Here is a 14541-nt window from a genome sequence, read left to right as displayed (position 1 = left end):
GAAATTTGTAATAGTTAGCAGGTTTCAATGTGTTACTAAGCATGAATTCATGATTTTTGAATAGCACATTAATGCTTTACTTCAAAAATAGGAAAAATCACATTAAAAATTCTCTGTATTTACCCTAAAATAACAACTATTAGTACTGCACATTCCTCCATGTCATGTCTACTATATTCAAAGAAAGGCTAGCAAGAACATCAATAACAGACATTCACGCCAAAAGAAAAAAACAAAGTAATGAGTACTTGCAAATATAGTACCATCAAAACCAAGCACTAAATGCTAGTGTTAGTTAACACATTAATACACACTAGCAAATTAGAGCTATTCATACAGGCACATTTTTTTCTTCAATAATATTGTCAATGCTCATCCTACTTCCGATCAATTGTCAGTTACAGTTTAATCAGAAACAAAAAAATATTCCATCCTGTAAAACATTTGCACGCATAAAACTAAGAGTACAAAAGCTGAGATGGAAGTTTATGAATGACTACAGATTAGGGGAAAAAAAGATGACAGCAATCAAACACAACTGATTGTCTGCAGAAAGTGAAGTACCCAATTTGTAACCGAATTCTCATAGCAAGTATCTGCTCCACTAGCACCCATTAAGAGTGTCAGCCTTCTGTGTTCAGTGCAGGGGGTCCTGCAGTCTCTCTCGTGCGCATTAGCTGCACATCCTTGTCAGCCATGCAAGTGTCACAGCCCCACACTGCCGATGCCTCTGCCGTGAGAAGGCCATAAGCTGACTCTGTCATGCCTGTACAGATCCGATGGAACCATTTCTGACAAGAGGCTTCACAGAGGATGGCGTCCTGGTCATCATTGACTTCATGTGTACAAATTCCACACGGGTAGACGGGTTCAGAGGACGAGTGTCCATGGCGACTGGGATGGAGGGGTGTTTTGCTGCTCTTTTCAGAGTTGCATCCTTCAGCAGTACCTCGAGGCTGGCGGGACTTGCTCTGAGTCCCATTTGAGTGGCCAGCATTGGTGTTATCAGCACTGTTAGAATGGCTGTTATCCTGATTTACCACATTGTTCCGAGTAACATTTTTCAGATCACTGTTACCTTGACTCACAACGTCCTCTGTCCTGTGATGATGCTGATGAGCAGCAGTGTTCTGGCTAGATGCTTTGCTTGCACCTTGGCTAAAGTCTTGCTTTTGTGCTGATGATTTTGTCTGGTTGTACGTGTTTGGTGGAGGAACAAAAGAATGGTTTGACTCTAGCTGAGAATTTGGAAAATTTGGATTGTTTCCAGGACCAAAGTTAGTCGGCACATCTGGGTGAGGTATCTGACCAGAATGGCCAAAGTTCTCTCCAGGATTTGGTCTGAAATGCTGAGCAGACATATTGACATTTTGATTTATCTGACCACTGCCATAAGGTGGTTGATTCCCAAAACCTGGGTTATCATGTGGACCAAAGCTGAAAGAGTGGGGTCGACTAAAACCCATGCCAACAGGGTTTTGAGGAAGAGGATGTGGTTGGTTTCTGAGGGAGTAAGAACCACCATATGGTGAGGACACTCTGGGTAGCATGTGAGGTGGCATTCTGAAAGTGTTATAGCCTCCAAAGCCAGGATAACCAGGATTACTAAAATATGGATTTCCTGAAGGAAGTGGTTTATAAGACACGGTATTATAGTTGTCATCAAATGGATTTGCAGCTACAAGGTGGTCAGAGCTTGGGTTCGGTGGTGGAGCATATTCAGATGGAGGAGGAAATGACGACCCCTACAAATATTTTAAATACAATACTAATTAGTTTTAGTATTTCCCTGCAAGACAGACCAACCACAAAGATTCTGGATTAGCAATACAACTGCTGAAAGAACTGTTCAGCTGTTGTGTAAAATTCACCCGCTGCACCCTGCCAGGCTGTCTGAAATTTCAGTACAGAAGCAGGAGAGGAGTTTGGGCTCCAGATAATGTGGTGATTTATAGTAGTTTCAGTGTTTCAAAAAGTTTGCAGTTGAAAATACTACTTGATATGTGACTTCTATTTCATAATCTTTTACAAAAGGCAAGCAACAATACAGAAATCCAACTGTCACAAACACATGCACAAAGTATTTCCAAATGTTGAAGAGCGGATTTGAAGCATTTCCTTAATTTCATTTTGGGTTCATGTTACTGAACATACATCTCTTAAGACATCCCACTTCTATGAGGATATACAAACCTAATGGTACTATAATCCTAAAAAAGGCATTTAGAATATAGGACTCAGCAGACTGGTATTTTCTATAGTCTGTGGAATATTCTATGCTGTACATTTCTATACCAAACAGAGCATTCAGTGATTGTGGACATTCTACAAAGCATAGTCAGTAGGTATGAAACACGAGGATTATGCTCTGGCTACAGAGCATAATCAAGTGTTTAATGGAGCCCAGAGTCTGTTTAAATGTCACCAGTGCAGTCATACAATTGAAATTCATTCTAGACTAGCCTGTAGGGAACACCTGCTGGGTTCACCCTCACACTAACTGTGCTCACAGAAAGCACTTCCTCCTAAGTACTAATAAACTAAGACTGAAAATTTATTAAAAAAAAAATAAATTTGCTGCAGTGCAAATTTTAACCTGATCTGAAGGAACACAAACTAGTCTGCATGTCCTCTAGAGTTATTAACATTCCAGAACACAAGAAAACTGCACCAAGAAAGAGGTGTGAAGCCTTGTAAAGTATCTGAATATTTCTTGAAGCAAGTTTCAGCATGACTACTTTAAAACAAAACAAAAACAGATCCACATCTCAATGGACTCTACATAAGCTTAAGTGATTGTTTTACCTACATAAATAAAGGTTTTCCCACTGGGCAGTACCAAATGAACAGATACTCTCACTCAAAGAATACACAAAGGAAAACTCGGTGCTATATCCAATTGCTTAAGATATTTTGTATTGAGGCTTTCTTTTCTGGAAAGAACAACTGCATAGAAATGTCACATTGCAAGGATTTACTGGAAAGGAGCTCTACCTGACTTAGCTTTTGCCTGAAAATCACCTGTAGGGTATGCCAAGAGCTTTATCAAAGCAATAACAAACTGTACTGATTCACTAGCCCACAAACCTACACATACTGAAATGAAAGTAAGGTAAGAAGTAGTCTCATGGCAGCTACTCATGCTGTACAGATTTCTACCAATGGCTACAAAGTCATTAAAAAAAGTCTGCCTCAGAATCAAATCCCTAAGGTAAAAATCCAAGTTATTGCAGTCTCACTGTGCTCCTTTCTTTATATGTCTTTGGCAACTTACAGGGATTAAAATGACTTCTGCACAAATACTAGTATTCAGGAAGACTTCAACTTCAAAGTAAAACTGAAATACTTGGTATGTAGCTGCTATTTGTGACAACAAACTGATATTCTGAACAATGAGAGATAGTCATACCAGCAAACAACATTTGAGTGCACTGTTTATTAAGACTTCAAAAGAAGCAAAGGAAATTTACCTGTGTATTTGCTTTGCGCTTTTTCTTATCAGGGCTTCCAAGCTGAACTCCTGGTCCTCCTAACCCATCCAATCCACCGTCACCACCTACAAGATATCAATCAGTGCAATAGTACATTAATTTTATTGCAGACTGTATTTTAAGCTTGCCTTTAACTACCATAGCCTCAGATATCTGTTACAAATACTGCATTTGCATTGACTCTGGTGCCTTATGTTGCAAGTGCTAAAGGAGCACACATCTGGAGGTAAGCTAACACCCCTCCTATACCTCTGTCTGCTACCACTATCATGTCCCATTCATGCTCATTCTTATTGAAATAGACATTTCCATTTATTTTATTTTTATCTGTCCCTTGATTCTTAACATCTCCACATCACCAGTTAGAAGTATTTCTTGTTTGCATAAATCATAAAACTTTCAAAAGAACTGCAAAAAGCCATGTCTAAGACTCCCCTCTTAACTCACATAGACATAGCATCAGTGTAGCAATATATAACAGATTGTTACAATCCACCATGAAGGAAAAAAAAAGCAAACAGTAGTAGATCCATGAACAAAAAACCACTGAAAACTTGCTGTGTTGCTTAGACCAATCTCCAGTGCATCTAAATTTCACTAAGTCCAAGACTTGATCAAACAAAAAGACACCTGCCAATAAAAAGTGAACCAGCCCACCTCTGCAAAAACCTTATAAAATAACTGAGCAAGGCTATCCTGGCACAAAAAAAAAAAGGTAAGGAATATTCATTTCACTGGTTGCTCAATCAGACTTCACCCTGAGCAATACAAAGAGATATCTGTACTTCCCCTGGGATTCTCCACCTTTCACAACAGTGAGACAAGCTCTCAAATTTGTATAAATTGTGGCTTTCATTTTTAAAAACCTAGTTAGACCATAAGTGAAAAATAAATCTAGCAAATTCATTATTATCCCAGTCAATCTGTCTTCACAGGCTCAAGTGAAATTGCCACAATGGGAATGTAAAGAAAACCCTGAGCTGAAGTATGAGAAGCATTTTCAGGTGATACCAGAGCAACACATGTTAAAGTACTAACATAATTATATTAAGAAACTATATTAATTCTTTTTTTTTCCCAGGCCCATTAGGATAATAGCTTATTTGCTCTTTTATATAAATATATAATAACAGCACAGAACAGTAAGCAGGCAATCCAACCTAAAAATTTTACTGTTGTTTGTTTAAAATTGATATTCAGAATATGAGTCAAACTTTATCAAGATGCAAGCACCCAGCTGAACACACAGGTCTTCATTACCAAAGACAACCTGGAGATAACTGTGAATTATCAACAGTATTATGCAAAGCAGCACAATGTGTGACATTACACTGCTCTGTTAGACAAGTGTTCCCAGCAGACAGGTAAACCAGCTTTAGGAATATTCAGCAACATAATACAAAATCTCTTCTCACAGAGAAGCAGCAGTCCTATTGTACACAGACCAAAATATACAAGTTATTTGAAATACTCCTGATACAAAGAGGCCTGACAAATTTTCACTCCTAGCACTTCCTCCATGCCTTTTTTTTTACTTCAAGTAAGAATCCAGTTCTGCCTCTGCTTTAATAAGTTCCTTTTGGCTCTAGCTGTCACTGTTAAAACTGATTTTATTTTTCATTACACATAAGAAAGATATGTGGATATCCCATATCAACACCTATCAAATTTTAAGTCTGAATTTCAAAGCCAAGGGCATGATGTCACAATCAAGTTCTCAACATAAACTCATGCACATAGCACTTTGTGCTGATACCATCAGAGAAACTAGGAGAAACTAAGAGAAACTTTTCTTCCAAAAGAGACCTTTTTGCCTTGATTTAGAATATAAAATCCTGCATATACGTAGTGTGCTATGAAGCATTGCCACTACATTACCTGTAGATACTAAAAATATTACAGCATAAAGTTTTACATAAAGAATGATGGCAAATTTCAACTCTATAAATCATCTTTTTTATAATCTATTTTCTCAAAACTGTTCCTGTACTTTCTGTTGGCTTCTTCTCCATCGTTCCTATAAGTTTATACTAAATTTAGCGTAAGACTGCACCATGAACACTAATCCTCACAACTGCATAAATTACACTCCTGTTCATGTCCCTGTACACTTAAAAAAATAATTGACATTAACCACTGACAGCAAAATATTCCAAATATCCAGATTTCTTTTAATAAATTCAACTACTAGCACAGACATCAGTAAATTTGTGATCAGGTAGAATACATAGGGTCATATGCAAATGCTGGTTTACAGTAGCTGAAGTTAAAACTTTACAAAACTATATATAAATTCCCTCTCTGGGACATCATTCTTCAAAAGCATAAGCATATGAACATTAGAATTCCAGTGACAAGTTCCATCAATTTCTACCTGAATTACTTTAATCAGCAAAGCCATTCACATGCCTCGGTTTACAGAAGGGAGTCCTGTGTCTGGAAAGGCACAAAGCTTTTGTATTTTCAGTACTCACTGTGTGAGGCCAATGATTTAATTCAGCCCTAAGAATTCATATTTTCCCTGTGGGTTCTATAATGATTTAATTTATACATGAAAGGAAACAGAATGTTAGTCCTAGCATACCTCCAAAATAGAGTGAATAACGCTCATTTTCATGAAGCCAAAATAAACTTTCCACAAAGTCACTTTTGGTACCTACCACACAGACTTTCATTAAAGGAGTACCAAGCATTTTGGAATGCTGCACTAATGAAAAATTATTCATCATCCAAGACTAATTTTTCAGGCAAAAATACAATCCTTTTGACTGGGACATCACCTATCTCATGAATCTAAAGATATAAATACCTATCTGATAACTATTCCCCTATTAAACTACAGATCAAATTAATTTCAGCCATTCACAGTTGGGCAAAGGAGAAGAGATAAGCCTCATATTCTCTTTTACTTCATACATACCTAAGATGGACATTTTCAGTGTTAGGAGAATTGCAAGTTGTAGTTTTGTTTACACATTAAGGGATTTTGACTTTGCATGTAATTTATGCCATACTTAACATACTGCAAATACAGTATGGAATATTTTCATATTCACTGACAAATCTCAGTCTACGTTTCTAGAGGATGGATGCCAGAGTCTTTTTAAACAGTACTTTATCTCAGTAAGAACATTTTCCCAAGAAACATAAATGGCTGAATAAACTTTTCATAATAGACAGAAACCTACAAATAGTCTATTTTCAACCAAATTTGGTGAGCTTATTCCGTGGCCCTAAGACTGTAAACAGTTTTGATATTAAGCTGTAATCGGGTGGAACTTGGTGGGTAACTCCGGCATGTGAAACCATATATGCTTAAATATTTGCAGAATCAGGGCTTGAGAGTGGAGGAGTCTAATGAATCCCAGTCTCCTTTGTAACACTGCTGTGTGTCTTCATTCTCTCATTTTCAAGCTTGCAATCCAGCTGTTACTATAGCAGTTTTAGAAAAGCAAACTGTAAATCAATGACAATGTGCACCGTGGAATCCACACCTTTTCCCACTTATCCAACCAGAAAAAGAGCTTAAAATATCAAGAACAATAGAATTCCAGGGGCAAAACAGGAGGCAAGAAAACGAGAAGCACTAAATTGCAAATTTTATAATTTTGCCATGATTTTCACCCAACTCAGTCACCCATCCTGCTGTCTTTGATTATTTCATTCAGAGAGGCATTTCTGTGTCTAAGGACTATAAGGACACAACAATCACTACACAGGCTGATGTGCCACTGCCATTAAAGTCAGCCACTGCCATTAAAGTCAGCCGCACTGCCGAAGTCGGAGGAGACCCTGCATTTCTGCCCTTTTCCCTACTCCTTTGAAAGAAACGCATACCTTAAACCTCACCAGAGCCATACACCAGTGCTATTAGTAAAGAATAATATTTCGATTTTTTTCTTTTTTCATTTCCCGGAAAGGGAAAGACAAAACTACAACTAGACTCAAGCACAGGAGCCAGAACTGGGGGCAGAAGAGAGAACATTCAAGTGTAATTTATGGGCTCTGCATCAGCACGAACTCGGACATGTGGCACTGCCGCCGTATTCCCTTGCACCAGCAGTATGCTCGCTGCATACTAATGCGCTGCACATCCCCAGACACACAAGAGACAGGACCGCACGCCGCCCTCCCCCGCGGGGCACACCTGCGCGCACAGCGAGCCCCGGGGCTGCTTTTCAAGGCCCGCAGGCTGCGGGAGCCCGCGGGGCCCGGCCGGGCCCCACCGACCAAACTTCGAGCAGCCCCCGCACCGCCGGCCCCGCCGCAGCCGCAGGGAGGGACCGCGGCGGGGGCGGCCCGGCCCGCGCTGCGCGGCGAGAGGAGCCCGGCGGGCAGCGGCGGCGCGGGCGGTGCGCGCATCCCGCGGCTCCGCCAGCGCTCCGCACGGGAGCCAGGCCCCAGCGGCGGCCGCCCCCGGGCCCGGCCCAGCCCTTGCCGTACCTCGAGATCTCTTCAGCGCGATGGGGTCCTTCTCCTGTTCCGCTGACATTACAGACAGCAGCGCATGGCTCCCAGGGCGGCAAGAATCGGGGCTCTTTGATGCTGCTGCCGCCGCCGCCGCTGCCGGCCCGCACCCCGCCCCCTCCGCCCCCGCCTCCTCCTCCGCCACCCCCGCCCGCCGCTGCCCTAGCCGCCGCCGCCCCAGCAGCGGAGCTACGAGACTTTGCAAAGTTTGGGCGCGGGAGGACTCCGCTACAGCCCGCGGCAGGGGCCAGGCCAGGCGGGGTCCGGCGAGTGGAGCGCCGCTGCCCGGAGGCCGCCCGGGGGTCCGCGGAGCGCCGAGCCGCGCCGGCCAGGGCCCCCTCAGGCTGCAGGCGCCCGCCTCGCCCGGCCCCCGCCGCCGGGGCTGCCGGGCCCCGCGCAGCGCCCCCGCCGGACACGGCGCCGCTCAGCGCGCCGAGCCCCCGCTGCCCGCCGGCTCCCGGGCGCGCAGGGGCGGCAGCGCCCGCGGGGCACTCCGCGGGGCTCCCCCTGCGCCCGCCATGAGCGCGGCGGGACTCTCGGCCCGGGCCGCGCCGCCGCTCGGAACAAAGGCGCCGCGCTGGGGCGGCTCCGCCGGCGCCTCCACCCTCCGCTCGGCCACCGCTGGGACTCGGTCCGGCCGCGGGACAGCCGCGGAGCGGGCCGGGGCCGGCGGTGCCCGTGAGCGCGGGGGCCGCGGCAGGAGCGGGGCAGGGGCCGCCTCGGCCGCCGTGCGGGGGGAGTCGCTGGCCGGGACCGCGTCCGGGGCCGTCAGTGGTTCCACGGCGCGGCTCCGGTGCGGCACGTGCCTCACGCCTGCTTCCCGCCTCCGGGCTGCGGCTCCCGTTCTCCCAGCCCAGGCGGGCGGGTGTCTGAAGCGTTGGAGCACGGCGCTCCGGCGACTCCCGGGCAGGCGGGGGGACCTTCTGCAGGGAGGGGTTCCCCACCCCAGGTATCACCCGCCGGCCGGGTCTCTGGCCTGGGGGTACCGCACAAACCACTGGGCCCAGCCGGTGCCCTCAACGGCGTCGGTAAACCCTGCCGAACCCTTAAAAACATACGGGACAGATAAATCGCCGTCGGTGTAATTTTGTGCAAACACATTCTGCCTCAGTTTCCCGTCTTCTGAAATGGCTGCATTTTAGAGGTGTTACATATGCAGTTCTTGATCTAGATCAAAATTGTTAATCAACTGCATTAAAAGTACCATTTGAATTTATTCTCCCTAAAAGGATAAAAAATGCCCGGCTGTACAGTGTAGGGTTTGCTCACGTGCCTGACTTTGAAATACTTGTCAGTGCTATTTCTTTATGTACCTTCTTGTTAGATGGATAGTTGATACTTTTCCAGTCTTTGGAACACTTTTTCTGAGGGGAAAAGGTTACATTCGTGTAAAGGTTAAGATATTGGTATGGCTATTACTTACTTAGATGTGCAAAATGCAAAAGTAAAGTGGAGGAAGTAATTCAATTTATGTTGATTTCTGTCCTTCCCTAGACATCATTTTTATTTGTCCACAGTCTCTTACTTTGCAGCGATCCCAGATGCTCGTACCTCGAAGTACAGCACACCACCAGTATTCTCAAGGGATGTGCTGCTTGATTCTGTGTGATCTTACTGAACAGAAGCAGAGCCTGTTATTAGCAAGGTGGGTGTGAGCTTGTCTATATTTGGAGGAAGATGTGCCTTATCTGTGAAGAGATTTGCATTTTCTGTGGCAGAGCTTGCTGCAGGCCCAGCTGATTCTCCCAGGGCTGCACGAGCTTTGTGCACGGCTGCCGTGTAATGGCATGTAGACTGTAATTATGGATGCGCAGATTGATGTCACTGAGTCTACGAAGATTCCTACGGGGACATTGTCTGCATCAGAAATGTGAGCTGGGAATTCAGATTTAACCCAGTGCTCTACTTGCAAAAAATTATGTCTGTTTTGCTGTTCATCCAAATTCAGCTTTTAACTGGCTCCGGTCTTTTGTGAGCAGTCTGTGGGAATCCTGTTGGACTCACTTCTAAACTCTCATTGGAAATAGCTGATGTGGTGTCTGAAAGGAGCTAATTCACTGGCTCAAGTGCCTGCTACACCAGCATCCCAAATATTTCCCAAAAATCTACATAAGTTCTCATTATGACACATAATTCACCACCTGATAAGCCTCACTGCTCATTGGTTGCCCTTAAAATTACTCCAACATTTCTTCCTCTCAAAAGCTGGCATTAATTAAGAAGACTTAGGGGTAGCTAGTTAGCAACCTTCCAAAGTGGAAGTTACCAAGACAAGAGAGACAAAGGTCTTCACAGAAGAGTGTGACAGAAAAATTAGACTAATAATTTGAAATAAGCTTCCCATGGGACAAACCCCAGAACTGCCTGGTCCAAGTTCAGCATTAGACTTGCTTTATGCAAGAGCCTGGACTCAAACTCAAGACCTCCAAAGTCCTTTTGAACTGCCATGATGCTGTCATTCTGAAATAATTTTCTTCTGGAAAAAAAAGGGACACATTTAAGGAAATTTGTATTGCAATAGTCTTAGCTGGTAACAGTATTCGAGCATCGGTAGATTCTATTCCCCCACTTGCTATGAGGGGAAAAAATATAGTAATTCACTTTTCTAAAAGGCCTCTTTTCATGTTAAACAAATTTAAGTGCTAATTCTGCAACCTCATACATGTTTCACAGCACCACTGTGATAAACAGGACTGTTTATCAAGGCTGGAGGGGGTTTCTGTCAGGCCTGAGACAATACTAAAAATCTGGGTTTGTTGTTCTGCTGGAGTTATACCCCTGCTCCAGACTCATTTGTTCTCCTCCTCCACACCTCCCTTTGTTTGTAGTAGAACTGAACACGTGCATGTTTATAAGTTACACTAAGATGTGCTTTTTATGATTTTTTAGCCTGGCTGGTTAGGCAGCTGATACTACTCTGGGAAAATGTGTTAAGCAGGTCCCTTCTGGGTCTGTCGGATGCAGAGCATCTCTGCCGACCTGACTGGGTTGTGGCTGTATCTGCAACAGCACGAGCACGAGTCATTGAAGCCATTTCAGTGCAAACTGCTCTGCCTGCTGGTGAATGCTACATCTGTTCTGGTGATGCAAACCAGGCCTCACCAGCACACGTCTGTTTCGTTTCTGCTTTTAATCAGCAAAAATTAGGACTGTCTAAACTTCTGCACTAGCCACTTAGCCACATAATATAAAGTACAAAATACAAAACAGAATCTAATTAATCGTTTATTCATGTTTAAACTTCAGTCTGAAATGAATACAAAACTGTTTGTAGGAAAAAAGTGCAAAATATATTGGCTTATGAATTGATCCATGAAAGAATGTAAGTTTTTATCTGTAAACCATTACATTAGTTTTCTTCCATATGACACAAGTCTGAGAATGATCATGCCTTTGTCTAGTCACATTGCAAATCACTGGCTGATGAAACACATTTTTCTAAGCTTTGCAAGACAAGTTATTAGTGAACTGATCAAAAAAAGTCTCAGCTGTGCAAAGGCCACTCTAGTGTCATATCTATACTGGAACAAAATTTTTGAAGTTCAAAGCAAGCTCTTGGTTATGAAACCTAGTGAGACTAATTGATTTTTTTTTGAGTGCACATTTATTTTTTCAGCTTACATCTAAAACATGTATATGCTCAAGTATATCAGAAAGAGCAGCTTTCATGTACTCAGATACTCTTGCCAACAATGCACGACTTATAAAATTAAAACCTAAATTTTTCCATTAGTTTTAAACTATAAAATTTTATATCCAATATATAAAAAATAATTAGTACCTAAAGAATTAAAATATAAAGATGATATTGATTATCTAGGAACTTAAGTTTAGTTATTGTATTTACAGCTATATATACACCAAATAACAAAAGTTTTGACAAGCAATCCAGTGTGTATGTGTGTATGCATTAAAAAAACCTCATTTGATTTTCAAGTCACCAAGACAGATAGAACCTCTGTGACAAGTAAAAGGGAACTTCCACTTTGCCTTGTTAACTGCAATATAGTACCTTTTAGAAAGGGACAAATACATGCTTAAGTAACCTTTGTAGGCTTCTCTGCAAAATGGACTTCTGCCTACTCAGAGGTGGTCGCCTGTTGAGCAACGAACAGTGAAATGGGGACACTCTGTGGGGAAAGGAAAGAAATGCAATTTATTGCTTTTTCTGGATCATCATCTTGAATCCTTTGCATTTTCCCGTTTATCGTGGTCTGATGAAAAGAAGGGAAGCATGTAATTCCTGCACTTCATTGCTTACAAAATGCACAATGAAAAAAAAAAAAAAAAAAGAAAAATTACAAACATTGTTAGAAAATGTAGCAAAAAAAAAACTCCACTATGAAATGTCTTCTGCCATCCTTGGAGAGGAGATAACAAATCCAACTTCATTGCCTCTTTTGTTTACTGTGCCACTAAAGTAGGGAAGAACACAAGAACAGATAACTAAATATGCCTAAGTACACCGTGACCTAGTTACATAGATGCTGCACTCACCCATTACATCTGAGAGGAGCCTCCCTAATCCCCAGGCTAAAATTCACATGAAATCCAGGATTTCAAGAAAAGAATGTAGAATTATTTAAAAGATATGCTCTATCTGTCTGCAAACACCAAACTGGATTAAATTACTTGACATGTATTATATTTAGTGGGGACAATTCCAAATGGGAAATTTAGAGGCAGAGGTTTTAGGATGCTATGCAGCTGTTCCTCTGGGGATCCTGTCATTTTCTTATCTGCAACTGCAGGGCTGGGCTCTATGTTTTGGCCCAGTTGAGCTACAGAAAAGAAACATCATCATAAACTCTTAAAACCTAGTTGAATGCTAAACCAAGCTGCAGAATGCTCCTATTTCTGGCTGTTTCCAGTCATCGCCACTATAAATGGCAACCTCCTCCCTTGGGCTGAGACCTCTGAACCCCAGGCTGTGGCAGCAGCCAGCACTGCTGGGTGCCAGGGTCCCACCCCTGGCCAGTGCCCAACAGCCCAGCATGGAGGTGGCCTCTGAGCCTTTCCCAGCACAGGTGAGCTCCTGGGGACTGGCTGGGACTGTCAGCTGTGCTACAATGCCTTCTGACACGCTGACCTTCTCCACTGATTTTCTCCTATGCTGCCTACACCACAGAGGTGGAGAAGCAGTTTATAAAAAATGAGAGTGCTTTCCTCCTTAATATAGCCATTTTTCTGTAAAGTATTTTAAAAGCCAGAATTCTTCCTATTATGAACTAGAGCTTGTCTTTCTTTTGATTTATCAGAAGAATTTTAATTGAAATACTTAGAAACTCAAGCCTGGGGTTTACTTATCCTTTGAAGCTGGAAATCTCGATCTCAAGGGATTCATTCTGCCTTGACTGTGGGTTTTGTGTAAAGCAAAGCCAGATTGTTTTATTTGGTAGAGACTGAGCAAGCTGTTACTGACTTTTAAATATTCAGGACCTATTCCAAAGCAGGATGGTTGCTAACATGAATAATTTTAATGGGATTTTTTTATTATTTTACAGTCTGTGCTGTAAACTATCTTACTTCCAACTTCAGTTGTATAACCTATCATAAGGAAGGCTATGAGCAAGTAGTTCAGGGATTGTTTTATGGGATTGTTTTATGCTATTGTGTCTGTAAACTGCAAAAAGTGAGGAGGCAGCATAGATTGAGGTCTGTCACTCATCCCCTGCTGATAGTTTTCAGCAAACCAGGGGGGTTAATCTCCTAGACCAGCACACCAAACTGCAAATTGTTAAAAGGCTGTAGTGAGTTGCAGTGTATGCAACACTTTTCCTGCTTTCATGTGGTGCAATAGCCTGGCAGCCTAACCAGAAATCTGCTGCTTTACTCATGAAAATCTTTTTTTCCCAGCGTATTGCTATGCAGATAAAAGGAAATTCAAAACCATTCTATTAACAGGAGCTCTGGGGAGTCCCCATTTTATTTCCAGCTAAAGTAGAATCCAGTGTTTTAGACAGTGATTTAAAATGTCCCACAGAGTATAATAGGAAACATTATCTTCCATTGCCCATAAAAATTTATTTTCACCCTTCAAAACTGTGGATAATTACAGTATCCAGCACCCCTTGAACCCACCTGGAATTTTGGTCAACTTCCAGTGACACTTGAGTCAACTCTCCAGAGGAACTTGGGCCACTTGGCAGCGCTCCAAATGCACCTCAGCTGGTTCTTGCAGGGGACTCAGAGCCACCAGGACGGGCAGGAGGTCAGAGCCCAGGCCTCTGTTGGCAGCCAAGGGTGATCCTATGGACCAGGGATATCCGTGAACAACATCTCTGTCACTGAGCACAGCTAGATCCTGAATTATTTATATTTTCTGTATGTCTTAAAGGTGCTTTCCTGTGTAAATAGGATTTAAATTACGGGGTTTATATAAAGCTTACACTCCTCTTTCAGTAGAAACAATTTGATCTCTCCTTGTCAAATCTGAATGTGTTTACCTTGGGCTCTGACATGCAAGTATGTGAAGAGAGAGGGGCCCAAATCCCATCTTCTTTGCTGTGTGGGGAAGAAAAGGTGAAGCCAAGGCTTAATACATCAGTTGTAGAAGGAGTAGAACCCTGCAACATGGACAGCA

At 42.8% G+C, this 14541-nt stretch overlaps 1 protein-coding gene across 1 annotated transcript; it reads right to left on the bottom strand.

Moving 5' to 3' along the window:
• Positions 1 to 381: 381 nt before the first annotated feature.
• Positions 382 to 8031, bottom strand: PYGO1 (pygopus family PHD finger 1). The gene is made up of 3 exons (XM_053954797.1): positions 7935 to 8031; positions 3471 to 3556; positions 382 to 1745 (listed from the first exon to the last, which is right to left on the bottom strand). Exons 1-3 carry the CDS (start codon positions 7981 to 7983, stop codon positions 624 to 626), a joined length of 1257 nt encoding a protein of 418 aa, XP_053810772.1. The 5' UTR covers positions 7984 to 8031; the 3' UTR covers positions 382 to 623.
• Between the last annotated feature and the right edge of the window lie 6510 nt (positions 8032 to 14541).

The sequence above is a fragment of the Vidua chalybeata genome, chromosome 13 (assembly GCF_026979565.1).
Source record: "Vidua chalybeata isolate OUT-0048 chromosome 13, bVidCha1 merged haplotype, whole genome shotgun sequence".
Classification (NCBI taxonomy): Eukaryota; Metazoa; Chordata; class Aves; order Passeriformes; family Viduidae; genus Vidua; species Vidua chalybeata.
This window is presented reverse-complemented; position numbering and strand designations above follow the sequence as displayed.

Coding starts and splice junctions, on each gene's coding strand:
- PYGO1 (XM_053954797.1), bottom strand. CDS start 7,983: ATGTCAGCGGAACAGGAGAAGGACCCCATCGCGCTGAAGAGATCTCGA. Junction 3,557..7,934: donor CGCGCTGAAGAGATCTCGAG/GTACGGCAAGGG, acceptor GATATCTTGTAG/GTGGTGACGGTGGATTGGAT. Junction 1,746..3,470: donor AGCGCAAAGCAAATACACAG/GTAAATTTCCTT, acceptor AAATATTTGTAG/GGGTCGTCATTTCCTCCTCC.